The 27,724-nt window shown below is 39.7% G+C and overlaps 1 protein-coding gene across 3 annotated transcripts in view; it reads left to right on the top strand.

The window, feature by feature from the left end:
• EIF2AK3 (eukaryotic translation initiation factor 2 alpha kinase 3) overlaps positions 1 to 27,724 on the top strand; it is a 70,761-nt gene that overhangs the window by 25,772 nt on the left and 17,265 nt on the right. For 2 of the 3 annotated variants that reach the window (XM_029937762.1, XM_029937760.1), the window contains exons 3-13: positions 7,454 to 7,648; positions 9,308 to 9,438; positions 11,424 to 11,658; positions 12,768 to 12,930; positions 14,528 to 14,668; positions 15,345 to 15,467; positions 16,808 to 17,028; positions 17,374 to 17,486; positions 21,131 to 21,253; positions 23,843 to 23,992; positions 25,045 to 25,822. In XM_029937762.1, coding sequence (XP_029793622.1) covers positions 7,454 to 7,648; positions 9,308 to 9,438; positions 11,424 to 11,658; positions 12,768 to 12,930; positions 14,528 to 14,668; positions 15,345 to 15,467; positions 16,808 to 17,028; positions 17,374 to 17,486; positions 21,131 to 21,253; positions 23,843 to 23,992; positions 25,045 to 25,822 — 2,373 coding nt within the window. The remainder of the gene's footprint in view (positions 1 to 7,453; positions 7,649 to 9,307; positions 9,439 to 11,423; positions 11,659 to 12,767; positions 12,931 to 14,527; positions 14,669 to 15,344; positions 15,468 to 16,807; positions 17,029 to 17,373; positions 17,487 to 21,130; positions 21,254 to 23,842; positions 23,993 to 25,044; positions 25,823 to 27,724) is intronic. The other variant, XM_029937761.1, reaches the window with a different exon arrangement.

Raw genomic sequence — 27,724 nt, 5'->3', positions numbered from 1 at the left:
GTGCCACTGGTATTCATTATGCCATTTAGGTTTTGTTCAGAGATAGAAATTGAGTTATTTCCCTGTACTGCTTTGTGATTGCACAGATAAAGATCTTGATTGGCTCTTTGGTACTGAGTTTGCCGACCAGTGTGACAACCTTTCATTTTCAAATTATGAACAGGAAAAAACAAATGGGGGGCATAGAAACCATAAAATAACAAGAATTTATATTTTTAAAAAGTGACTGATGGAGGAAGCAAGTCACGCAATTAGTCTGAGAGGCAGAGCCGCGAATCAGAACAAAGAGCTGCTTGCAGAGAGGAATCAGTGGGATGTAAAAACACATCACCGTAACCTACATTTTTTTTCTACCAAGAGATTTGCAGCTGACTATCGAGTGACTCATTCCTATGCTGGGAGGGTGAGGTAATGCTCTTGTGAGGGGGTGATGTCATCTCACTACCTGAACTGCATGCATACATCATTTCTTGTGGCTCTCAAGGAAAAGCACCATCTGCTCTCACATATGCAGCCCGAAAGACTGTACTAAGATCAGTGCAAAGGTTAGCAGCCTTGGGTGTGAGTCATCAGCAACCAATTACTGAAGAGCCGCTGTTTCAAAGTGAGCTTTTAAAATCAAACCTCGAAGTATGACATGATGATGAAGTACTGTATCATAATGCTGTCTGGGGTTGTGTTGGGTTTTGCACTTTTCTCACCGAGTTAACGATGTTGAAGATCTAACTTTTAAAATAAGGCAGTTCTTCCCAATATGGTCAATCACCTCAAATCTTCTTCGTTGTTTAAACCCTATATATATGTAGATATATGTATACAACTTTTTAAGTACATGTGCTGCCAAAGTGAGCACTAAACCATATTTTTAAAAAAACTTTCTTTTTATGTTTATTTTTGAGAGAGAGAGAGCAATACAGAGTGTGAACAGGGAGGGGGCCGAGAGAGAGAGAGAGAGAGAGAGACAGAGACAGAGACAGAGACAGAGACACAGAATCCGAAATGGGCTCCAGGCTGTGAGCTGTCAGTACAGAGTCCGATGCGGGGCTCAAACCCAAAACCATGAGATCATGACTTGAGCCGAAGTCGGACGCTTAACTGAATGAGCCACCAAGATGCCCCTAAGCCATATTTTTTTAAAGAATTTTTTTAATGTTTATTTTTGAGAGAGAGAGAACGATCAGGGGAGGGATCAGGGATCAGGGGATCAGAGAGAGGGAGACACAGAATGCAAAGCAAGCTCCAGGCTCTAAGCTGTCAGCACAGAGCCTGATGCGGGGCTCGAACTCACAAACTGTCAGAGCATGACATGAGCTGAAGTCAGACACTTAACCCACTGAGCCACCACGTGCCCCTAACCCATATTTTTAACTGTAGGACATTTATTTTCTTTTACATTTGGAGGCATATATATAGATCATCTTTAACATAGAAGTGAATTTTAATCTGTATTAGTTTGACAGTTTTTTGTTTTTATTTTTCAGTTTTTGATGTTTTGCACTGAGGAGCCATTGTATTTTTTACAGATGTGCTAGTGCTTTAGGAGAAAAGATGTTGTTAATAGGAGGAAACAAGTCAAGATGAATATTATGTGTTTACTACAGACCTTCTGGCTCCTCTTCCTCTTTCTTGTAGTGACACACCTGCTTTCCATGTTTGTACTTAACTAGTGCTGCTGTTGACATGACCAGACCTATTTTTTTTAACTTTATCATAATTTGAATTTACTATTCTAGTAAGTAGAATAGAGAATCCAGAACATAATATGAATGGTAGATGACAGTAGATACTTGATTTTCTAATAGGTAACTCAAAATGGGAGATCAGGTTGCCTACGTCTTGGTTTTTATAGAGCATGTATGCTAATGACCTAAATCTGCTCTTAATGACAACTTCAAGTTGGACATTCTACAAAACATAAAAAAGAAAGTTTTAATTTTTAAAAACCAAAATAGGAAAGCAAAGAGTAGGGGCACCTGGGTAGCTCAGTTGGTTAAGCATTTGACTCTTGATTTGGAGTCAGGTCATAATCTCACGGTTGTGGGTTCAAGCCCCACATGAGGGTCTGTGCCAACTGTGAGGAGCCTGCTTGGGATTCTCTCTCCCTCTTCCTCTGCCCCTCCCCCAGTCACCCGCTCACCTGCGTCCTTGCTCTCTCTCAAAAATCAATAAATAAACTTTAAAAAAAAAGAATAAAATAGTAATGTGAAAACTCTAAGGTAATACGAGGTGCCATTTAAGAGTTTATTTAAAATCAAATGTTTTTTCAATAAGGAGTAATAGTTGGAGATCGTTAGGGACCCAGAATTAAGATGAACCTTTGTTTTAATGGTATGGCCTTCTCAGTTTAATTACAGAGCTCCTGCAAGGTTTTTATTACCTTTCTTTTCTTTTTAACCTCTTATTTAGAATAATTTCAAAACTATAAAAAGTTGCACGAATAAAAATGGTAACAATAAAAAAAGGGGGCCAACCTTTATATGCCCAGATTTACCTTCCCCAAGTCTTATTTGTTTTACCATTTGAGTTGTCTCTCTTTCTCTCTTTGTTTCTCCCCCTACCCGTCCTACACACTTTTTATTCCTAAAACGTTTGGAGATAAATCAGCTATCCATCATGGCCCTTTGCTCCGAAATACTTCTGTTATATTTCTGATAGAGATATTCTCTTACATAATCACAGCATAATTACCAACATCATAAATCTATATCAATACTTTAATCTACTGTTTGTATTTTTCACTTTTATCTGTTGACCCAGTACGGGCGTACCTCATCTTACTGTGTTTTGCAGACACTGCATTTTTACAAATTGTAGGTTTGTGGCAACCCCACATCAAGCAAGTCTGTCGGCACCATTTTTCCAACAGCATTTGCTCACTTCTCTGTGTGTGTCGCCACTGGTAATGCTCACAATATTTCAGACTTTGTCATGTATTTGTTATGGTGTTCTGTGATCAGTGACTGTGACTAGCTGAGAGCTCATATGATGGTTAGCATTTTTAAGCAATAAAGTATTTCTTAATTAAGGTATTATGCTATTTTTTTAGGCATAATGCTATTGCTCACGTAATAAACTACAGTATTGTGTAAACATAGCTTTTATTGGCACTGAGAAACCAAAAATTCATTTGACTTGTTTTATTGAGGTGGTCTAGAACCAAACCCACAATATCTCCAAAGGATACCTGTGATACCTTGTATAGTGTCTTTTACCTCTAGTTGTAGCCTCTGGTCTAGGGTCAGGTAGTACATTTATTTGTCCCATTAGACTGTCTTATCTAGATTTTTCTACAGACTTTGTCTTTTCTGACATTGACACTTTTTTTTTAAATGTTTTATTTATTTTGAGAGAGAGACAGCATGCGCAGGGGAAGGTCAGAGAGAGAGGGAGACACAGAATCCGAAGCAGGCTCCAGGCTCTGAGCTAGCGGTCAGCACAGAACCCGACGTGGGGCTCGAACCCACGAACCTGAGATGGTGACCTGAGCCGAAGTCAGACGCTCAACCAACTGAGCCACCCAGGTGCCCCTGACATTGACACTTTTGAAGAATAGTCTCCCTGCCCTTTTATTTAAAAAAAATAGAAATTTATTCATTTTGTGTTTATCCAGTGTTCCTGGTTATTAGATTTAGATTGTGCAGTCTTGGCTTAGAATACTGAAGAGGTGCTGTGTCTCTCCTTTCTTAGGGTATCACATCTATCACTTATTGATGGTGTTAATTTTGATCATCTGCTCAAGGTATTATCTAAATTCTCCACTCTATGATTACTGGAGGTTTTTTTTATTTTGTTTCTGTTTTTAGTTTCTTGTAACTAATAAGCAGTCTGCGGGGAGACACTTTAAGAGCGTGCAAATATCCAACTCCTCATCAAAATTTCCCCCTTCCTAGATTTAACACCATTGCTGAGTTTTGCTTGATGCAGCCTTTACTATGATGGTTGCAAAATGCTCCTTTTTCCAACTTCCCCCTCCCTTCATATTTGCTAGTAGACACTTGGCATTTTATTCCAGGAAGAGCCCTCCCATCTCCCTCATGTATTATTTCTCTATTTGTTATCAGTATGGATTCATGAATTCTTTTTTTTTTCTTCAGTACTTTACAATTCAGTACTGAATTATTTTGGTACTTAAATTATTCCAGATTTCATCAGTGGTATACTTCCATCATTTTTTTAAACATATTCTTACTCTCTAGAATAATAAGATTCTAAAGTCTTATCTTATGCCTACCCTGCCTCAACCCTGGAATCAGACATTTCTCTGAGGAGCCTTGATTCCTTTGGTGGGAAGTAGAATTGGATAACACAACCCAGGACCTAGGTTTGGGTGTATTGCTTTCACAGCCACTGTATACACATGGTGTAAACGTAAGTGTAGAAATATTAGTGTATGGGGTAGGTATTTCCTAGAGGTGCAACAAACAGTTCTTGAGAATGTAGTGCTGTTTCAGTTCATAGTTACAGCAAAAAGCAAGGTACGGTACGAAGGAAGGAGATCAGCAATCTTACACTGCTCAAGTTTTCTTGGTTTTCAAAGCGAAAACGTAAGTGAAGCTAACCTGAAGGACAGATAAGATTTCAGTGGGCATTTTTGGTACAGGAAGGTGTTCCAGGAAGAAGAAATGACATTGACAATGACATAACCGAACAGTAACAATAACAAATATGCGTAAGTACTGGTGCCCAGTTCCTGCCCATGTAGGGAATAGTGGAAGACCAGGAAGAAAAGGTTGTTTGAGGTCATGTTTAGAGGACTTTGAATGTCAAATTTAGGATTTGGAGTCTTTAATAAGATAATAGAGAACTGTTGAAGATTTTTGAATAGTGTCATAACAAGCTTAACTGTGACTCAGAGATTAATCTAGAAGATAGGTAGAGTTTAGATTGAGGAAGTTGCCAGTTAAGAACTGTAAAGAGGCTGTTATAATAGTTCAGGCAGGAGGTACAAGGATTTGAACATGAAGGACATGAAAGAAAGAAATAGAATAGTGATTTTCTACCAGCCCTTTAGAATCTGAGGGTGTGGAGCCATGCTAGAGGGAGGGCGGATGTGTGAGCACTTTTAGTGACAGTATGAGTGTTTTCAAGTAAGTATCTCTTTAAAGATAGATTGAGGAACAAAGAAGGGCGTAGAGAAATGTTGTTACAAAAAAGTTAAGGTCAACATTTGCTTGCAATTTTGTTTTTTGTTTACTAAACCCATCCTTCTTTTATATTCTCTTTTTCTAAAGGTTTTGGCCTGGATGATCAGGAAAATAGTTGTGTCACTAGCTGAGGTTAAGTCAAATTGTATATATTTTTAAATACCAAAAGGTCAGTGTCACAAAGCCATACATAATACCCTTTCTCAAGAAATAAGGTGTTCCTGGGACACCTGGGTAGCTCAGTCGATTGGGCATCCGGCTTCGGCTCAGGTCATGATGACACGGTTTGTGAGTTCGAGCCCCACATCAGGCTCTGTGCTCACAGCTCAGAGCTGGAGTCAGCTTCAGATTCTGTGTCTTTCCCTCGCTCTGCTTCTCCCATGATCATGCTCTGTCTCTCTCTGTCTTTCAATGATAAATAAATGTTAAAAAAAAAAAAAACAGAAAGAAAGAAAGGTGTTCCTGGCCAAAAACTTTAGAATTATCCTGAACTCTTTTCTTTTGCTTATACTATACAGGGAGTCCACCGTGAGCTCCTGTGGGCTTTGCCTTCCAGATCCGATACCCCACAGTACCTTTGGTGCTATCAAGCTAATTGGAGCCATCACCATCTCTTGCCTTCGGCTTGCTCCGCATGCCTCCATCCTTCCTGCTGTAGCCTGTCCATCCTCCTTGTGCTTCCTCCAAGGTGAAGGGCGTCCTTCCACTTTACGGCCTTTGCAAAGGCTGTTCCCCGGATGTCAGCATGGTTAACTGGCCTAAGTTAGGTTTAGCTCAAATGTTACTTTCTCAGGAGGGTCTACCCTGAGCTCTCTATTGTCAGTCCCTTCCCCTTCGATACACACATTTCTAGTCTCCCTTTACCTTGTTCTATTTTTTCTATGGTATTTATCACTTTATATACTCTATTTATTCCTTATGTTGTCTCCTGACACCATAATTGGAACTCCACGGGGCAGTGATTTTGCTTGTTTGTTAGTTAGTTTTATTTTGCTCAGTGGTCTCTTCCAAGCAACATACTCATGCCCAGCTCAGAGTAGGTTCTCAATACACATTCTTTTTTTTTTTTTTTAATTTTTTAATGTTTTATTTATTTTTGAGAGCGAGAGCGAGAGAAAGAGAGAGTGTGCAGGGAAGGGTCATAGAGAGAAGGAGACACAGAATCTGAAGACAGGCTCCAGGCGCTGAGCTAGATATCAGTGCCGAGCCTGATGTGGGGCTCGAACCCACGAACTGTGCGATCATGACCTGAGCCAAAGTCGGCTGCTCAACCAACTGAGCCACCCAGGTGCCCCTCAATACACATTCTTAAAAGAAGGAAGGACAGCTAAGAGCATAAAATCAGGCTTTGTTACCAGGCTTTGTTATCTGGCTCATAGCAGATTTGAGAACATAAGTAAAGGATGGGACACTGCTTGAATCAACCTGTGTTCCGTGGATCTGAGCCTATGATAGTAACTGCCCCGGATAAAACAGGTCTGGAAAATACTGCCATATACTCTCCATTTGCTAGAAAAAAAACACATTGTATATTAGCATATTAATTGCTATAACCTGTCCTTGAATTCACTTGATCACAGACTGTCCTTTGGTAGCTCACTTACCATTATGGGACACCCATCACAGAGTTTGAGAAAAATCGTGTTAGAGTATTATGCGTAGGCCCCAGGAAAGATTGACAGCACTGTCACATTGATTTTGGTTGATGAATTGTGCCCCTCCCCCTGCTGCTCAGAGGAGCCTAGAGATCATCAGGCTCAAGACTCCAGCTCTTGGTTACTTGTAAAGTTATGATCCTTTTTAAATTTTACTTTCTGGGGGCACCTGGGTGGCTCAGTCGGTTAACCATCCGACTTTGACTCAGGTCATGATCTCACAGTTTGTGGGTTTGAGTCCCAGGTTGGGCTCTGTGCTGTCAGCTAGAGCCTAGAGCTTGCTTCAGATTCTGTGTTTCCTTCTCCCTCTGCTCCTCCCCCTCTCATGCCCTGTCTCCTTCTGTTTCTCAAAAATAAAAAAGACATTAAAACATTTATAAAAAGACAAATAAAATAAAATTTACCTTCTGTTTGGGGCGCCGGGGTGGCTCAGTCGATTAAGTGGCCAACTTCGGCTTAGGTCATGATCTCACAGTTCATGCATTGGAGCCCCGCATTGGGCTCCGTGCTGACAGCTCAGAGCCTGGAGCCTACTTTGGATTCTGTTTCTCCCTCTCTCTGTCCCTCCCTCACTTGCTCTCTCTATCTCTCTCTTTCTCTCAAAAATAACTAAACATTAAAAAATTTTTTTTTAATTTTTGCCTTCTGTTTTAGGTATTTGGGAATAAGATGATCATTCCTTCCCTGGATGGAGACCTCTTTCAGTGGGACCGGGACCGTGAGAGCATGGAAACCGTTCCTTTTACAGTTGAATCACTTCTTGAATCTTCTTATAAATTTGGAGATGATGTTGTTTTGGTTGGAGGAAAATCTCTCACTACATATGGACTCAGTGCATATAGTGGAAAGGTGAGTGAAAATGTTGAATTATTTGAGGAGAAATCAGAATAAATAGGGCTAGAAGAAATAATTTTTTAAGCTAGATTATTACTGGTTGAGGTTTATTATTATTTTTCCCCTGAGGATATTATTTGTTTTAATAAAAGAACTACAAAAAAGAAAGGGCAAAATATTATTAAGAAAACTAAATGTATCCAAGACAACAGAATAAACAGCAGAGCTAGGAAGAGGAGGAGGAAGAGAATGAATCAATAATGTGTCAATTGTGTTTTTCATACATTAGTTTGAAATTTTCACGATATTTCTAAAAATCACACATTTTAGTTTCCATTTGGACAGATGAGGAACCCTCCACATATTAATAATAATCCCAATAAGAATAATTGCTACTTATTTATCTAGTTTGGTCCTGTAATCCAAGAGGAAAATTGTGCTCATTTTACAGATGAGAAAACTTGAAACTTTAAAAGGTTCAGAAATTTCCGAGGTTCAGTTTGACTTAGGTCTGTCAGGATAGTTTCTCTCTAATGGCAGGTTTCAGATTATAACCATCATCTGCTTCTAAGGTTGGTCTTCCAACATAAATCAATTATTAGGAATAACTAATTAAAAACATCTTTTTTAGAAAGGTAAAACTCTTTTAACCCTTAGCCTTGATATGTAAATATTTTGTATATAGACTAAGGCTAAAACAAGGAAGAATAGAAATATGATCTTTTGCCCCTTGAGTTTTTCACATGTTAACGTTTCTTTACCTAAGTGTTAGGCCCATGGCCCCCTCTTGCTCTTGCAGGTGCTTCCCTGGCTTCTCCACGACCTTGCAACCCCCCTGCCTCCTTCAGTATTCTCGTCTGTAAAACAGGAGGATTGGACCCCATCACCTGGTTCTCTGATTTGATGTCCTGCTACAAAATTTGGATGTTCTAGCACATATGTTTCTTTCTGTGAGGATTTTTAGCTTGGATCATAGTAAGAGTCCTCCTTTGTCTTTCCAATGAAGATTTGAAGGAGGTACTTTTAAATCCTATAGCTATTAAAAGAGTTTTAAGGGGGCGCCTAGGTGGCTCAGTCGATTGAGCATCTGGCTTCGGCTCAGGTCATGATCTCACGGTTTGTGGGTTCGAGCCCCGCGTTGGGCTCTGTGCTGACAGCTAGCTCGGAGCCTGGAGCCTGCTTCAGATTCTGTATCTCCCTCTCTCTCTGACCCTGCCCTGCTCGCGCTTTCTCTCTCTCAAAAATAAATAAAAACATTTAAAAAATTAAAAAAAATAGGTTTAAGTCTTTAAAAACCAAATACTTCCATCATATGGGAACTCTGAGGCTGATTTTTTAATACACCTGGACTTTTATTAACGATATCATTGCTAAGAGACCACAACTGTTTATTTCTTCTTGCGTATCATTCTTGAAAATCCCCCAAATAAAACTAAAATTATCTAAATCCTTAAAATAAGGATCTTCCCTTAATAATTCCTGAAATATTTATTGTTTCTTTGTGGTTCTAAATAACTCATTTTTGGAGTTGGTAGTCTAACTGATGCTTCTTAATTCTTGGGTATTTCTTACAGATCCCAGCAATTTTTTTTTATAAATTACATAGATTCTTTTAATGTATCCGATCTCCTGTAACTTATGTACTCTTTACAGAATTTCTATCTGTCTTTTCAGGTGAGGTACATCTGTTCAGCTCTGGGCTGTCGCCAGTGGGATAATGACGAAATGGAACAAGAAGACATCCTGCTTCTGCAGCGCTCCCAGAAAACCGTCAGAGCGGTCGGACCGCGCAGTGGCAATGAGAAGTACATGTTCAGATAATGTGGCTGTTGAGCGTTAGTTCAGCAAAACTGATTTTTTCTTTATGGAGATTTCCTGAACTATTTTCTTGCCCTAAAAACATACAACTCTTTTAAGAGAAATATAGGCCCTAAATTAAAAATGGTCTCATGGGGGGCACCTGGGTGGCTCAGTTAAGCATCTGCCTTCAGCTCAGGCAGTATCTCATGGTTTGTGAGTTTGAGCCCCGCATGGGGCTCTCTGCTGTCAGCGCAGAACCTGCTTCAGATCCTCTGTTCCCCGCCCCGCTCCCGGCCCTCCCCCCTTCGCATATATGCGTGCCCTCTCTCTCAAATATAAATAAACATTTAAAAAAATAAGTAAATAAATGAAAATGGTTTCATGGTTTTTAACAAATCCTGAATCGAAACTCCCACCATAAGCTTCTGTAGATGATAACCAGAGGGAGGCCCATACAATCAATGTAGCAACCTCACTGATCATAGAGATCAAAGTTCTTTGATGCAGAAAGCTCTTAGGGCAAAGTTAATGCACTTTATTTCAACTTGGGCCTCTTTGACTCTGTGGTTCTCTCTAAAAAGTAATTTCATACAGTGTTTGACAACCCAATTTTAAAATAGCATTTTAGTCTATTTTCCTAAAGTGTTAAAGTAATTAATCCCTTTGGTCAAATGTCTTTTTGTTTCCCTTTTCAAATAATGAATTCCTTACATAATTTTTACATTTAACTATGTGATTAAAAAGGTAAGATGGTTGGATTACTTATGCCGGTCCTAAATCACATGCTTGATTTTTTTTTAACCTACCTAATATTTAAACTTGAACCTGCCTCTGTAGTAAAAATAATTTGAGATCTCATCTTCATCTTTTGAAAGTGAACCAGACTTTCAGATACTATCTAATGTGATGCAATAAAATTCAGTTTCCTTTCCTGTTTTCTCAAAATTAGTTAAGAATGTATTTCTGTGCTCACTGGACTGTGAGTAGAGCCTTGCATCTGCTGGGAATCTGACCTTTTTTCTGATGGGATTTTGTTTCCTTTATTAATTTTTTTTAAATAGTTTTAATGTTTGTTTGTTTTTGAGGGAGAGAGAGAGAGCAAGCCGGAGAGGCAGGCAGTAGAGAGAAGGGGGCAGAAGATCCAAAGCAGACTCTGTGCTGACAGCCACTCAGGCGCCCCTGGGATTTCACTTCCTTAAGTGTTTGCTTGCTGGGTGTGCAGCCACCAACAGGAGCAGATGTCTGTCTCAACAGAATTTTGAGTTACCAGAATAGGAAGAGTCTGGAGTCTAGGATCCATGTTCCTTAAGTTTATTTTTTAATAAGATATCAGAATTATTAGGCCATTTTCTATCTCATAACAAGTCATTATACTGTCAAAAGTTAGGAGATCTGTATATTAGTTATAGAAGAAACCTTGTTCCTGCCACTTTATAGATGAGGACCCTGAAATTCAGGAAAGGTCCAATGACTTGCCAGAGCTCAGGAGAGATTTGAGATCGGAGCTGAGGTGGTCTGACCCTCAGGCTTGGTATACTGAATCCCATTGCCTTTTGGGGCTGTGTTTTCATATCAATACAAAATCGATGCATTTAACTTGCTGCGTACATTGGTTTCATAGGACGAACTTGAATGAAATGTGCCCAGACTTTAATTTAATTAAGAAAGCACACTGCTGCTGCCCTCATTTTATGGTAACTTTGATGTGTCTTGAGAAAATAGCTCTGATTTGGAAATGTGAACATTTGTTAATCTCTGAGAAGAAATCTGTCCCATACCATTGTCAGTTTACAACTCAGAACCCTTGTTTGACAGACCAGGACAAAGTGATGCCCTCTTGTGGCATAAATCAGCAAGGCACTCCCAGAAAATTGAGTTGTTGTCTCCTCACAAAACTTTAATGTTTGCTTCTTGAATCTAGAGCAGTTCTTTATGATTTGATCCCTTTACTTAAGTGTCAACTTCTAAAACAAACCTTTGTAAATTTAAGGTGGAATTTCAGTGTTGGCCACTTTGAACTTCGGTATATTCCAGACATGGAAACTAGAGCCGGATTTATTGAAAGCACCTTAGAGCCCAGTGGGGACAAAGAAGGGTCTAAAATTATTTCAGATGTGGAAGAACAGGAAGCTGCCATGATGGACACAGTGATAAAGGTGTCAGTTGCTGACTGGAAGGTTATGGCGTTTAATAAGAAGGGTGGACATCTGGAATGGGAATACCAGGTACGTAAAACCACTGAGAACGTATCAGTACGTTGTTTTCCTTTCCCAGTTTGACACACTTATTGGGTAGAGGGAAATCTCTACCTGTTCTCTCTGCCTTAAGAAATCTGTGGCTCTACACCCGTTAGGATGGCTGTTCTGAAATAGACTCCAGAAAACAAGTGCTGGGAGGGTGTTCGCCCCGTCAGGCACCGCTTCTGGGAGCATAAATGGGCACAGCCAAATGGAAACAGCATGGAGGTGCCTCAAAAAATTAAAACGAGAACTCCCATATGATCCAGCAATCCCATTTCCAAATGTATTCAAAGGAAGTGAAACCAGTAATTTGAAGAGATATCTGCACTGTCATGTTCGGTGCACCATTATTCACAGTAACAAAATAGAGACTAAGTGTCTAAGTGTCCATCAGATAAAGAAAATGGGGTGCCTATACATACACACAGTGGAATGTCATTCAGCCTTAACGAGGAAGGTCCTGTCACTTGTAAAATCATGGATGACCCTAGAGGACATGATGCTAAGTGAAAGAAGCCAGGCCCAGAAAGATAAATAATAGCACCCGATCTTACATGTGGAATTTTAAAAGTTGAACACACAGGGGCTGGGGAGTAAGAGAAATGGAGAGATATTGGTCAAAGCGTACAAAGGTTCAGTTATGCAGGATGAGTAAGTTCTGTGGAATGTACAGTGTGGTGAGTGTGGTTAATGACACTGAATACCTGACGTTTGCTAAGAGTAGGTTAAAAAACATTTTTTTCTTTGTTGAGGGATAATTGATAAATAAAAATGACATATTTGAGTACAGTGTGATAATTTGATATACGTATATGTTGTGAAATGAGGGTAGATTTTAAATGTTGATGTGAACAAAAATAACAACGTGAGGTGATAGATACATTAATTAGCCTGATTGTGCTAATTGTCTCACAGTGTACACTGTATCAAAATATGGCATGGCATACTATAAATATATACATTTTTTATTTGTCGATTATGCCTCATTAAGCCGGAAAAAATTTTTAATTGTGATTTTTAAATGTCATTTTTAGGAGTTGAATTACTAAATGCTGCTTGAAATTATGTAATATTTCTTTTCTGTTTTTGTTTAGTTTTGTACTCCCATTGCATCTGCCTGGTTGGTTAAGGACGGAAAAGTCATTCCCATTAGTCTTTTTGATGATACAAGTTATGCGTCTAATGATGACGTTTTAGAAGATGAAGAAGACATTGTAGAAGCTGCTCGAGGAGCCACAGAAAACAGCGTTTACTTGGGTGAGTAGATGTCTCTTATCTAGTGACAGGACATAGTGACATGTAGGTTTTATTCCTGCATCATTGCTGTCTACGTCGGGGATGCCTATAGCAGTTATGATTCTTAAATACAATTCTCTAGCTTAGGGTGCCCTTAAGATTTATACTTTAATTTACATTCCTGTTTTTTTCCATTTATCCAGTTCTTTTTTTTTTTTTTAATATTCTTGAGAGAGAGGGGGAGCATGAGTGAGGAGGGGCAGAGAGAGGGGGAGATCGACAATCCAAGCTATCAGTTGAATTCGCAAACCGTGAAATCATGACCTGAATCAAAGTCGGACATTTAACTGACCAAGCCACAGGTACCCTTTCCATTTATCCAAATCTGAAACTTTCAATGACTGTGGCATATTCTTTTCCTCTGAGACCTATATTAGAAAGGCTTAGGGGGCGCCTGCGTGGGTCAGTTGGTTAAGCGTCTGACTTAGGCTCAGGTCATGATCTCCTGGTCTGTGAGTTCGAGCCCCATTTTGGGCTCTGTGCTGACAGTTTGGAACCTGGAGCCTGTGCTTGCGCTCTCTCTCTCTTTCTCTTTCAAAAAATATATAACATTAAAAAAAAGAAAAGAAAGACTTAGAAATTTGCTGGAGCTCCTGGGTGGTCAGTTGGTTAAGTGTCTGACTTTGACTCAGGTCATGATCTCATGGTTCGTGGGTTCAAGCCCCAGCTTGGGCTCTCTGCTGTCACCACATCCAAAGCCTGCTTTGGATCCTCTGTCCCCCTCTTTCTCTGCCCCTCCCTTGTGCAAGTGCGTGTATGAGTCCTCATGTGCTTGCTCGCTCTCAAAAACAAGCAGTAAAAAAAAAAACTTAAAAAAGAAAGAAATGTTGTCGTCATAGAATATGCTGTAAATTACTCATATGTCCTCAGGGTCTAAAACTTTCTACATTTGTATTTGCATCTGGATCAATTTGGTCCCCCTGAAAGATTATGTTTATTTTTGTCTATCTTTACAACTTATCTGAAGAATAGTAACAAAATTCTGGTGTGCTTCCGGGTATTTGAAGTCCTCAACAAAATAAAATTCGCAAACCTTTGAGTCTAATACACTAATATTGGTGGTCAAATATTCATAAAATTCTTTAAGCTCTGTCGATTTGCTATCTACTCCTGAATCTCCATGAAATGCAAGACTTTGAAAGAATAACAGGTCACATATGTTAGGTATGTAACATATGTAACATGACACATTAGCGATACTTCCGGAATTACAGGTGTTTAGGTTTCCTTAAAAAGAAAGTCACTTCATTTAAGCTATTAGTTTTCTAAGTGTACAGTGATCTTGTTTTGAACTTTTCTCCTAGAAGAGTTTTCCAGTAATTACTGAAAATTATTCTTCAGTGAGAAACCTTGTAACTTACATGTAACTTTTCTCTCCTGTTTTTGTTTGGGTCACATCTGAGCGCTTCAGGCTTGCTTCTTTGAAAAGAGTGTTGTAGCACATGAAAAAATAACTGGAATTAATCTAATTTTATTAAATCAAAACGATCCTTTTTGGGAAAAAGAAATCCTGGGTGCTTGATTCTAAACATAATGAATCCTGTTCTTGTTGACTCAGGAATGTACAGAGGTCAGCTGTATCTGCAGTCATCAGTCAGAATTTCAGAGAAGTTTCCTACAAGTCCCAAGGCCTTAGAATCTGTCAATAATGAGTATGCAATTGTTCCTTTGCCAACAATCAAATGGAAGCCCTTAATCCGTAAGTGAATTAGGAACTTTTGTAATAGGAGTGGGTGTTCAGAGGTCTTTGTCCTGGTATTGAATACCACAGAGATTGCAACTATTACGTATTCTTTCTTTTCTGACAAACTAGGAAGGTATTTGAGATGTCAGTGAAGTTTAATTATCTTCGATTATATTGAGACAACAGTGCTTCTGTAGAAATCAGGGTTAATAAAATATTTCTCCACACAACAGAGAAACATTCGTAACCATTCACTGACTGTGACCATGACCGAGCATCCTTTAGCTCTTACCATATTTATATTAAGAATATTTATGAAACATCACTTCTCGGCCTTTTGGCTAAGATCCTGTGAAGAATATGTACGAAACACCATCAGGTTATTCCAGCATATTTTTTGAGACACTTAAACGAGTTGAATGCAGAGATCAGGCCACCTACTTCCTTCAGTTTTCTTTCCAAAGCTTGTGTAGTTTCTTATCACATACATCACATCTTCTTTTCATTACTTATTTAAATGATCCATCATCTCTACAAGACTACTTTTCAGGGGGAAAGAACTTTGGGCCATTTGTGTGACTTAACATATTTGAACAGAACTGTGGTTGAGTATCTCTGTGTCTTGAATGAATGAGGTTCATGCAGTTTCACTGAAGTCTTAACATTTAAAGATTTTACCATTTTCTTTTAGATTCTCCTTCCAGAACTCCTGTCTTGGTAGGGTCTGATGAATTTGACAAATGTCTTAGTAATGATAAGTTTTCTCACGAAGAGTACAGTAATGGCGCGCTTTCAATCTTGCAATACCCATATGGTAAGTGTGGTGAAGCTTGCATTGAAAATGCTGAGGTTTTTAAAAAATTTATGTATTAATTTGAAATTAATTACTAGCATTCAAATGAAAGGTAGTCACTAGAAGGTAGAAAATAAAATACCTTGGGAGGGGCATAGTATGGATGGTGGCCAAGGGTGCAGGTTCCAGAGTTAGACTGTTAGGGTTCAAACCTAGTTTTGCCTCTATTACTAGGTTGGGCACACCTAACTTACCTGCATCTTCGTTCCTTCATCTGTAAAGCAAGGATAGTAATCCTAATATTTATTTATTGGGTTGTTATGAGACCTAAATGAAATAGATAATGCACATACAGTCTTAGGTAGCACTGTGTCTTGTAAATAGTAAGTGTTCAATAATCATTCATTCTGTCGATTAGCTCTCATTTAGTTATATAATCTATATATGTAGTTATAATCTGTATAATATCAGCCTGTATAATGAAGAAAATAGGTGTTCCCCATAATGCAATGTGAAATGCTATAAAATGAGGTGATTTTAATTTTATCCTCCAACAAGGGAAGTTAGTGCAAAAGTAAGAGTAGGTAAAATTTGAAATGAAATACATTCCTGGGTATTTAAAGTTAGGATGTATTTAGATATGAAAGTATTCCGAACAGTTATATATTAGGAAAAATTCTCAAATCTGCATTAGGCAAAAGCATTGATTCTTCTTCAGTCACCCTAGATGCTCAACTGGAAAGTTATTGTAGAATTTAAATGAGCAAAAACAGAAGGCTCTGAGCTAGAAACATCAGTCTTTATCTGATGCTGATCAAAATACAGAGTAAGAGAGAATTGCATAGTCTATCCACGTGATACAAAATAGAAGCCAAAAACACAGGTTGCTTTCCAGGACAACCTCATTTTGACAGCGTGAAATGAACCAATGAGCATGTTGGAGATGTTTTCTTTTCAATTTGCAAAGAATGACTAATGGTATTTTATTGATGTCTAAATGAAAGTAAAGTTTAAAACTCTTAGAGGAAGATTGAGTACTTTCTAACTCTTTCCTGAATTTAAAGCATTGAATTATTAATGAGGTAATGAATGGGTGGCCCTTTACGTTTTCTTTCTGGCCTTATTGTTCAGTACAAAGAAGCTCTGTGATGCTTATGGAATAAAGGAAAGTATGTTTGTGTAGGAAAAAAGAAAAAATAGGGTAATGAGGCTATTGAAATGTGTTAAAGAAGAGATGAAACTTTAATAAGAGGAATTAGTAATAGAAGTGACAGGAAAAAAGAGAATTTTTTAACAATCGAAGGTGGCTCTATATTGGTTTATCTTTTTTAAAAAAAACTTTTTAACATTTGTTTTTGAAGATAATGGTTATTATCTACCGTACTACAAGAGGGAGAGGAGTAAACGGAGCACGCAGATCACAGTCCGGTTTCTCGATAACCCAAATTACAACAAGAACATTCGCAAAAAGGATCCCGTTCTCCTCCTACACTGGTGGAAAGAAATAGTCGGAACTATTCTATTTTGTATCATAGCAACAACTTTTATTGTGCGTAGACTTTTCCATCCTCATCCTCACAGAGTAAGACACTGTTTTAGAATTCTAATAGATTTCGAAGTGTTGGGTGAATAATGTGCGGGGGCAGGGAAAGGGGGACTACCTTTACTTAGATTTACCATGAAATCATTATTGCCCATCCTCCTGTCCACTAGCCTGCCACCCCCTTCACTCCTCAACCCGCTGCAATCTGACCTTCACCCCTACCATTTCACTTCCTGCTGACCAAGCAGATGCTGTATTTTGTGTTCTTATAATACTCTTATTTTTGTCCATATTATTTGTTTTTTTAATGTTACTTTATAGCTTAAGATGGTTAGCTAACTTCAGTTCGGCTTTGATAGTGATTTTTTTCCCCCATCTTATCAGCAAAGGAAGGAATCGGAAACTCAGTGTCAAACTGAATGTAAATATGATTCTGTAAGTGGAGAAGCCAAGGACAGTAGCTGGAATGACAAAAAAAATTCTGGATATGTATCACGGTAAGTCTTATCGTCAAGTAGGTATGTGTGTGATACAGCATCTGGTGGTGACTATTTGAATCAAAGAAGAAATGACCTCTAAACTATGATCCTGTTTAACTTTTTTTTCCTCTTAATTTATTTATTTATTTATTTAGAGAGAGAGACAGAGAGAGAGAGGAGGGGAACACTCAGGGGAGGCGGGAGGGGGGGAGGAGGAGGGGGACAGAGGACCTGAAGCAGGCTCTGTGCTGACAGCAGAGCTCCTGATGCGGGGCTCAAACTCACAAACAGCGAGATCATGACCTGACAAAAGTCAGATGCTTAACTAACTTGAGCCACCCAGGTGCCCCTACCTGTTTTTTAATGCATGAATATCCAGGTAAATAAAACATGGATTTAACTCCTCCTCAAGTAACTTAAACTTATTCAAAGTGGTATGTACCCTAAGAAAGATAAAGATAGAATGTTACAGAAGTTCAGAACTTCAGCCAGCAAATTAAGTTCTTCCCAGATAACTTAGCTATCGAGGATTCACATGTACTAGACTTGTCATTAATAGTACCAAATTATTATTGTGTTATTAGAGTATGGTATAAGTCTCTATATGTTACCTAAACCTCTGTTATTTATTTCATCTTTATTCTGTCTAAAATAAGAAATAGAAAAATGGGGAGAAAGACACCAATAGGTCATTTTTAAAAATAGAAGAGGGAGGTGAGCCACCTAAAAGTAGGCAATTCAAATAATTTGAAAGTAAAATAAAAGAGAGAATCTATTAGCATTTATCAGGTATATAGGTTTTTATGCTGTGTGGTACAGGAATGGTACGGCGGTTCATTTTTCATGTTATATGGTTTAATTCTATGTTTTCCCTTTGCTTTGATATCATACTTAGCACTTGGTAATACGGAGACAAGGAAGAGATACAGAATCTCACGGTTCAGTACCTGGGAAAGTGATTTGATGACAGAAAGACTGAAAATTACAGCTAAAATATGTGAAACTCTGATTATCTGTGGACCTAATCGATGTACGGTGCATCCATACTGTATTATGACAAATTGAGAATTGAGTGTAATCAATTTGTTTTAGCTAGAAGTTTCCCAAAGGAGAATTTAGGTGACTAAGAAATGGCAAAGGCTTTAGTACCCTTCTAATAAAGATGCTAACCAATGTGTCCACGGCCAGCGACACCAGCAGGTAGAGAGAGGGAGAGAACTAGGGATCCAACAACTCTTCACCAGGTGGTCCACTACTGAAGCCATTCACTGTTCATTCCACATTAACTCTGAACAACAGAGTGCAGAACCGTGTTCCAGGCTTTGGGAAAAATAAAAAGCCTAGGCCTATCCTGGAGGGGCTTAAGATCTATGAGGGAAGATAATACTGGGTAAAACGGAAACATACAAGAAAAAAAGCCATGAACTATAAGTGACTCAGTCTGGTTACAATGGTTCTGTAAGCGGAGAAGACGTTGTCATAAATGAGGTCACGTTTTCATTGAACCTTAAATTGTGAGTAAGGAAGAATTAGGTAAACACAGGAAGGAATGGGGTATAGTGTAAGGCATATGTCTGTAAGGCTGTTATGAGGAGAATTAGAATAATGTACTCTGAGATGGAATTAGACTTTATTTTCCTTTAACTTTATTCAATATGGAGAGTATAGCTGATTGTTTTTTCAAATACATGAGCCTTATAATAATACTAATGTTTATTGGATGCCTGCTATATTGTAGGCATTGTAAAGAACCTAAACCCTGGGTTCAATCATGAGTTCAAGACCTAACTTTGTCATTTATCAGTTGAGACCGTAGGCAGGATGATACTTAATTTATAGAGTCTATAATCATAAATAAGATGTCTCTCATTTCAGATGATATATTGATATATTCAGTTTCGTATAGATGTTTTCTTTAATATAGGGCAATAATCGAATTGGCCCTTCAGAAGTAGGGTGTGAATTTCATGGGCTTTGTAGCTGGGGAGATGGATCAGTACCAAAGTGCCTTGACTGGCTATTTTTGGGAAACAGAGTATTATTCTTCATTCTCCGTGAAGGTAATTGGCCCATGGAGGATTTGGATCAATTGTCTCTCCTCCTTAACTCCATGCTCTAGCCAGCTGAGCCAGCTACTAAATTAATAGGAGTGTGCAAATCATAAAGTAATAAACTTAGCCTTATGAGAGACACTAAAGATAATCTAATTCAGTTACTCCCCATCTGGCTAGAAGAACAACTTTATAGCATGCATGCATGCATTCATTTATTTTTTCATATATTGTTAGATAGTTATTTGCTAAACCTTCTGTTTGCCAGGTAAGCTCAGGCTGTGGAAATACAAAGAGAAATGAGAATTCTTTTCTCTGCATGCAAGGTGCCCACAATCCAGCAGCAGTGGGGAGAATGAGCTGAGTACAAATACCTGCAAAATATCGAGATTACATTTAAGTAGTTCAATGTACTGCATGCACAGTGCTATGAGAACATTAAGACATGGGTGTAGGAAGGCCCTGCAGCAGTGGTGAGATGAGCAGAATGAAGTAAAACAAGAATTTCGTTAAATACAAAGAAGTAGGCCCCCTCAGCAGAGCAAGTAGCAGAATCAGAAGCGCCAAAGTCGTGAGGCCTCTTGCAGGCTGGCGGGAACACAGCGCAGAGTGGCGAAGTCGGGCATGGGTGGGAGACCAGGCCACCGTGTGCAGGCTGCCCTCCAAGTCACTGATGCCGAGTTTGCCAGTGATGAGCACACGGACTTAGGAGGCAACCAAGCCAGTTGCAGTCAGCTTTGGTTCCTAGAAAGATTTCTGGCTTTCAAAAATACTTAAATAGGACTGATTACATTTTTGTCATAAAATTTACAGACACTGACATAAGATTGAACTGTGTTTTTCTAGTTGAGTGCAGAATGCCACAAGAGGCAAAAGTTTAGAGAATTAAGGATGGAATATTTTGATAGGTGATGGAAAGTGTCAGGCAGGTTAGATCAGTAGTGTGGTTGCTGTAAAAACAAGGGATTAACATGTGATTAAGCCCCAATTAAATAGGGACTTTTTTATTTTTTAATAAATTTCCTCAGAAGAAAATAGAATTGGTTTGCTTCATTGATATAAACAGAAGAACAAAGAATGCTAGTAGTAGAATTTAAAATTTTTTTAATGTTTTATTTATTTTTGATACAGAGAGAGACAGAGCATGAGAGGGGGAGGGGCAGAGAGAGAAGGAGACACAGAACCGGAAGCAGGCTCCAGGCTCTGAGCTAGCTGGTTAGCACAGAGCCTGACGTGGGGCTCGAACCCACGAACGTGAGATCTGACCTGAGCTGAAGTCGGATGTTTAACCGACTGAGCCACCCAGGTGCCCCAACTAGTAGTAGAATTTAAACTATACTCTCAAGGCGCCTGGCTGGCCCAGTTGGTGGAGCATGCGACTCTTGATTTTAGCGTCATAAGTTAAAGCCCCCTGTTGGGGTTAGAGTTTACTCAAATAAATAATTTAAAAAAATTTTTTTAAAGTTACACTCTCTATTAAAATAAGTTCTATAACTGTAAGATATACTGAGTTTGTATACGCTTTATACATATACATCATAAAATATGATTGAACTATTACCTTATTAAATTTCCTTTTTTTCTTTTTCTTTCTTTTTTTTTTTTTTTAAGATATCTAACAGATTTTGAGCCAGTTCAGTGCCTGGGTCGCGGTGGGTTTGGAGTTGTGTTTGAAGCCAGAAATAAAGTTGATGACTGCAATTATGCTATCAAGAGAATCCGTCTCCCCAACAGGTAAGGGAGGGGCACTGATAGTGAACTTGGAGCTAGCACCATATTACTCATCTCAGGCAATACATCCTTCTTGCTACTCCATAGATCCTATAGAAAACATAGTTTCTGATCTTCTGAATCTTACCTTCTGAGTATTACCATTGGTCTAAAAGGGGTGATCAATTTTTTTTTAATATTTATTTATTTTGAGAGAGAGCATGAGCAAGGGAGAGGCAGAGAGAGAATCTCAAGCAGGCCTCGCACTCTCAGCACAGAGCCCAGTGCAGGTCTCGATCCCACGAACCGTGAGATCATCACCTGAACCGAAACCAAGAGTTGGATACTCAACCACTTGATCCACCCAGGTGCCCTCGGGTGATCTATTTAGAATGCTTTGCCTCTACTTAAAAAAATCTGCCTTTGTTTTTGATTCTTAACCATTCAGGGCTTTCCCGTGATGACTATAGACTGTATTACACAGCACCATTTAGAAATAATCCATTTATTGTGAGAAATAAAGAAAAGTATTAAAACAAAAATCATCTGTGTCTTCTCTCCCCAGTAAAACGCACTACTACCATTATAGGGTGTTTCCTTTTTTTTTTTTTTTTGTCTGATCATAAATTTACCTTATTGTATCCTTGGTATTTTCCATGTTATTAAGAGTATTTTATTAAAATGCTAAAATACACTAAAAGTATCTTGTGGCTGGATATAGTCCAATTGATACATGTGAAATATTTTAACTGTTTCTTATTGTTAAATATTGGTTTCGAATGAGTTAAGAACAACTTTGCAGTGTTCATCTTTTATATAAATGTTTTACTTCCTCTGTTTTCTTAGGACGGATTCCTAGAAGTAGGATTTCTGACTCAAAACAGGGTCATGCTTAAGATGATTGCCTTTGAGTAATGCCTTCTTTTCCATTCTATTTTAGAAAACTCCTATGATTCTTGATTAGCTGTGCACTAATTGCTGAGTTGTCCTTGTAATTGATAGTTAAACATTCTGTCCAACAGTTAGGGACCCAGTACTGGGATGGATTCGCATACTATGTGACTAATTCTTTAATATGTAATTTTTGAGTAGTTTAAATATTCATATGTGTAAGGCACTGTGTAGGATATGAAATTAAGCTTCTGCCCCCAAGAACAAATAGCTCTTTGAGGCTTTTATGTATATACAGAATAATTTTGTGAATATAGATAATTACAAGGAAGATTGTTACTTGGCAGCTTCGATTAATAGCTTCTCATGAAAAAAGTGCAGATGTAGCTGAAGTCAAGGAAGGCACACTTTATGGAGGTGCTGACGTCTGTGCTGGGTGTTCAAGAGTAGCCGGTCTCTCAGTAGACAGATGTGCAGTGGAGGGAAGCCGAACTACACATGTGGCCCAAGAAGGGTTCTAGGAAAAGCATTTGGAGGTGGTATAGAGACCAGTGAGCTTTCTGGCATGGGTGGGATAAAAGGTAAAGACCGGGAGGAGAAGATGGAACATGTGGGTTTCAGGACCTTAAATGCCAAGTAAGGGGGTTTCGATTTTATTTTGTAGACAGTACGGTCTTTGAGTAAGAGATGAGGCGATCTAAGTGGAGGTGGCTCTGGAGGTGGTATGTGTAGATGGCTGACACGAGGAAAGGGTCACAGATAAGAATGTTTGTTAGTTTTGTGGGGTTTTTGGGTAAGTTTAGTCCTAAGATATAGAACATGTGTGTGCAGTAGTGGGGATGGGTAAGAAAGGAGGGAGTGTGATGAATTGAAAAGGAGCACTGATAGGATTTGGTAGCTGAATATGGGGACCTAGAAGCTGAAGGATTCAAAAATATAGAAGGATTCTCAGATTGAGGGAGTGGGGGCATTAACAACAGCAGCCAAGCACCGAGCAGAGTGGGAGTAGCCAACCTTCTCCTGGGGAGGGAGGAGGACGTAACTTACATTCATTCTGTCGTTTCAGGTGATAGTGGGCTCCCTAGAAATGTGAGATTAGATCTACCAGAAAAGCTGTCAAAGCTGAAAATCAAATCCAGATGGATTTCTCTTAAAAAATTTGTTTTAAGTTTTATTTATTTGAGAGAGACAGAGACAGTGTGAGTGGGGGAGGAGTAAAGAGAGAGGGAGAGAGAGAATCCCAAGCAGGCTCTGCACCATCAGTGCAGAGCCCAACACCGGGCTTGAACTCACGAAGCCATGAGACCTGGGCTGAAACCGAGAGTCAGACGCTTTATTGACTGAGCCATCCAGGTGCCTCAGATGCTTTTCTTTTTAAATTTTTTTTTTAAGTTTGCTTATTTATTTTGAGAGAGACAGAGAGCGAGCGAGAGAGCATGAATGGGGTAGGGGCAGAGAGAGGGAGGCAGAGAATCCCAAGCAGGCTCTGCATGCTAAGCACAGAGGCCATTGTGGGGCTTGAACTCACGAACCGTGAGATCACGACCTGAGCCAAGATAAAGAGTCAGACCCGTAACCGTCCGAGCCATGCAGCAGCCTCTAACTCCTCTATTTCTAATGTTAGATTCAAGAGAGAATTTTGTCTTACTTTTCACTACTAGATATGAGTGCTTTTCAGATAAGAGCAACCTTCAGTGTTGTCTCTTTTTTTCTGTATTTCAGGGAGTTGGCTCGGGAAAAAGTAATGCGAGAAGTTAAAGCCTTAGCCAAGCTTGACCATCCAGGAATCGTGAGGTATTTCAACGCATGGTTGGAAGCACCACCCGAGAAGTGGCAAGAAAAAATGGATGAAATCTGGCTGAAAGATGAAAGGTAACTTGGTTAGACGTAGACTTTAAAACTAGTACTTCCTTTTAGGCTGGGTTTTCCTTCTGTGAACAGAATATCATTTCTCTAACGAGAGATGTGTCCTGTTTGTTCATCTTAGGAAAAACTGCTGTTCTCTGTCATTTTAGAACATTTTCTAACCACGTGTTAGTTGAAAAGTTTATTTTTTTAGAACATGAATTTTTGACATTATTTGTAGATAGGACTCTATGAATTGTAGATCCCTAAGGGATTTACAGTGGCTTTTCTCATTAAGAGATCTTGTCTGCTTTAGCCTCCATTTTTTTGAATTTTAGATGTTTAGTTTCTCAGTAGTTAACAATTCACCACTCCTTTTCGAAGTAGGTTACAAGTATTTGCAACTAAAAGTACTTAAACGTACACAGCCTGAAGGTAAGTCTCGTATTAAATAGGCCATGCTGTGGGAAAGAAGGCTCTTGTAAAAAGGACTAACTGAGAACAAAGAGGAGGCAGGCTGCAGACAGACTGTTCACCAAATAGCGGGGAGCAGAGTCCTTGCCTGCGTGTGGCAAACGCAGCCCCAGATCCACACGAAGCGACTTGTTCAGGGGACACTTGTTAGAGACGCAGTCAGTAGCCAAACCAAGCCTCACCATCACCCGGTGAGGTGGTCCTTGACCCAGGGCCCTGGGACCTACTTCCACAGTGCAGACAAGGGATTCAGAATCACGGCCGTTGGGGGTATAGCTCAGTGGTAGAGCATTTCACTGCAGAATCACGGCCGCTGAGGAATCCTGGCCTTGGTGGGCCCTCAGTGCCTTGTGTTTTGCATAAAGGCCTGGGCTGCTCAGAGAATGGTTTCAAATATAAAATGAAGCTTTCCAATTTAAATTTCTTAGAAGAAATGGATGGAATATGACTGTTCCTTGACTCATATAGCGTGCTTTCACATAATCTGTATGTCGTTTGTCATTTGGTAACTGACTTTCTTTCAGACGAAGCTTTTAGAATCAAGAGTGCAGTTCATATAATTTAATCGGCACATACTCTTCCCTTTGTTTCTCTCCCGCTTTTAGCACGGACTGGCCACTCAGCTCTCCTAGTCCAGTGGATGGACCGTCTGTTAAAATATGCAGAATGGATCCTTTCTCTACAAAGGAACACATTGAGATCATAGCTCCTTCTTCACAAAGGAGGTCGTTTTCAGTAGGGATTTCCTGTGGCCAGACAAGCTCATCTGAGAGCCCGTTCTCTCCACTGGAGTTATCGGGAACAGACCGTGGAGACACCAGTGAGTCCGTGGACGCCGAGTACAACCTCCAGGACAGTTGCCTTACAGACTGTGATGTGGAAGACGGAACCATGGATGGCAACGATGAGGGGCACTCCTTTGAACTTTGTCCTTCTGAGGCTTCTCGTTATGAAAGGTCAAGGGAGAGAACGTCCTCTTCCATAGTGTTCGAAGATTCTGGCTGTGATAACGCATCCAGGAAAGAAGAGCACAAAACTAACCGACTGCACGTGGGCAGCCATTGTGCTAATAAACTGACTACTTTCAAGCCTTCCAGTAGCAAATCTTCCTCTGAACCTACCTTCTCTATTTCTCCTCCAAGACCGACCACTTTAAGTTTAGATCTCACTAAAAACACTGCAGAAAAACTCCAGCCCAGTTCGCCGAAGGTGTACCTTTACATTCAGATGCAGCTGTGCCGAAAGGAGAACCTCAAAGACTGGATGAACAGCCGGTGCACCATAGAGGAGAGAGAGAGGAGTGTGTGTCTGCACATCTTCCTGCAGATCGCAGAGGCCGTAGAGTTTCTGCACAGCAAAGGGCTCATGCACAGGGACCTCAAGGTCTGTATCCGTGGAACATCGCCCAGGGGCTGCAGTCTGACCTTCTGGGATCAGGAGCAGTATTTTCGATATTTGCCAGTCTCTAACTGAGCAAAGGAGAGTAAAGGCATCAGAGAAAGGGAGCCGAGGTCAGGGGAAGTAGCCTGAAGGAACCTGCTGCAAAAAGTCCCGTGTTTTGAAAACTTCAGGCACAGCATACCTTCTCTGTAAAGTGCTTATGTTCATTTTATAGTAAAAAGCATTCCCAGTCCTCCTGATGAAGAGGACCAGTCCACCCTGAGCAGATATACCCTGTGTTTCCCATGCCTTTGGGCAACCCTGACATAGGTCCCAGAAGGCCCCAGAGTAGCCTGGTGGAAGGGCGGACATAGTTTCCCCATTACCAGCTCTGAATTGGGGCAAGCGCCACGCTTTTGCCCCTATTCCCAAACTGTTGAGGCTTTGGGGAAGGGTGTGAGAAGCTGGATGGAGAAAGCAAGCAAATAGTTAGCAACATGATTGTCCACAGTTCTAAAGCCTTTGATTTTGTGTTTGGTATACACAGTATTGAATATTGTAGCAATATGACATCCTAAATTATACAAGATTCTTACTAAAACACTCAGTATTTCTTCAGTGTGTGTTTCTGAGATAAGTGTATGGAACTCTTACTTGACTAATTTCTGCCGCGTTCCATATGCTCGTAGCGGTCATCAGTACACGTGTAGGGAATATAGAAATACTCCCCTGATGACGAAGTAGCTTAAACTATTGCTAGCGAGCACTTGCAGTTTGGTTTCACGTAACCACAGACTTTTATTTCGGGCACCAAAGTAGCTACTTGGACAAGCTATTTTCTTCTGAAATCACCAGTAGGTGAATACGTCCTATGAGCTTGGAATAATGGGGATAAGAATTAGGAATAGTTTCTACTGAGTTATATATGATCATTGTGTTTCAGTGATCCTGGGCTGGGCCCAGACTGATAAGCAGGAATTATCCTGCACTGTAGGAAAAGTTCAGAGATGATTTTAAAAAATTTTTTAATGTTTTTTTAAATTTATTATTGAGATAGTGAAACAGAGCATGAGTGGGGGAAGGGCAGAGAGAGAGAGGGAGACACAGAATCTGAAGCAGGCTCCAGGCTCTGAGCTGTTCAGCACATAACCTGAAGGGGGGCTCAAACCCATGAACCGTGAGATCATGACCTGAGCCAAAGCTGGATGCTCAACTGACTGAGCCACCCAGGTGCCCCCAGAGATGATTTCTTTTGGTTGGAAGGGAGATGACAACTTCCAGGCAGCCAATACCCTTAACCAGAAGGTGCTGGCTGTTTGACTGCAGTAAATGTTTATCATTTGGTGGGAAACACATTCTTCTTGTATTTAGCACTTAGTATACACACACAATGCTAAGTTGATATTTTTTTTTTATGTCTTTTATTTATTTTTGAGAGACAGCGTGAGCAGGGGAGGGTCAGAGAGAGAGGGAGACACAGAATCCGAAGCAAGCTCCAGGCTCCGAGCCAGCTGTCAGTACAGAGCCCGACGCGGGGCTAGAACCCACGAACTGTGAGATCATGACCTGAGCCGAAGCCGGTCGCTTAACCGACTGAGCCACCCAGGTGCCCCCACAATGCTAAGTTGAAAGGCAACGTAACTATGTTTTCACTGAGTATCCTGCCGATTTTATATTAATGAGATATTAGTGAATATTTGTTTAATGCCACAGTGCTGTCTAAAGATTTTTTTCTGCGTTTGTATATGCACCAAGAAAATTAATTCCCCCTTAGTTTTTCTAGAAATCAAACATTTTATTCCTTTGTAAAGATATATTGTTTTTAAAGACCTCTAGTGTGCCAGAAAAATTACTCCCACAATTTTTATTCTCGGTTTAAAAAGGTCTGCATTCTGGTCATTCTGG

This window comes from Suricata suricatta, chromosome 4 (assembly GCF_006229205.1).
Source record: "Suricata suricatta isolate VVHF042 chromosome 4, meerkat_22Aug2017_6uvM2_HiC, whole genome shotgun sequence".
In the NCBI taxonomy this organism is placed as follows: Eukaryota; Metazoa; Chordata; class Mammalia; order Carnivora; family Herpestidae; genus Suricata; species Suricata suricatta.
This window is presented reverse-complemented; position numbering and strand designations above follow the sequence as displayed.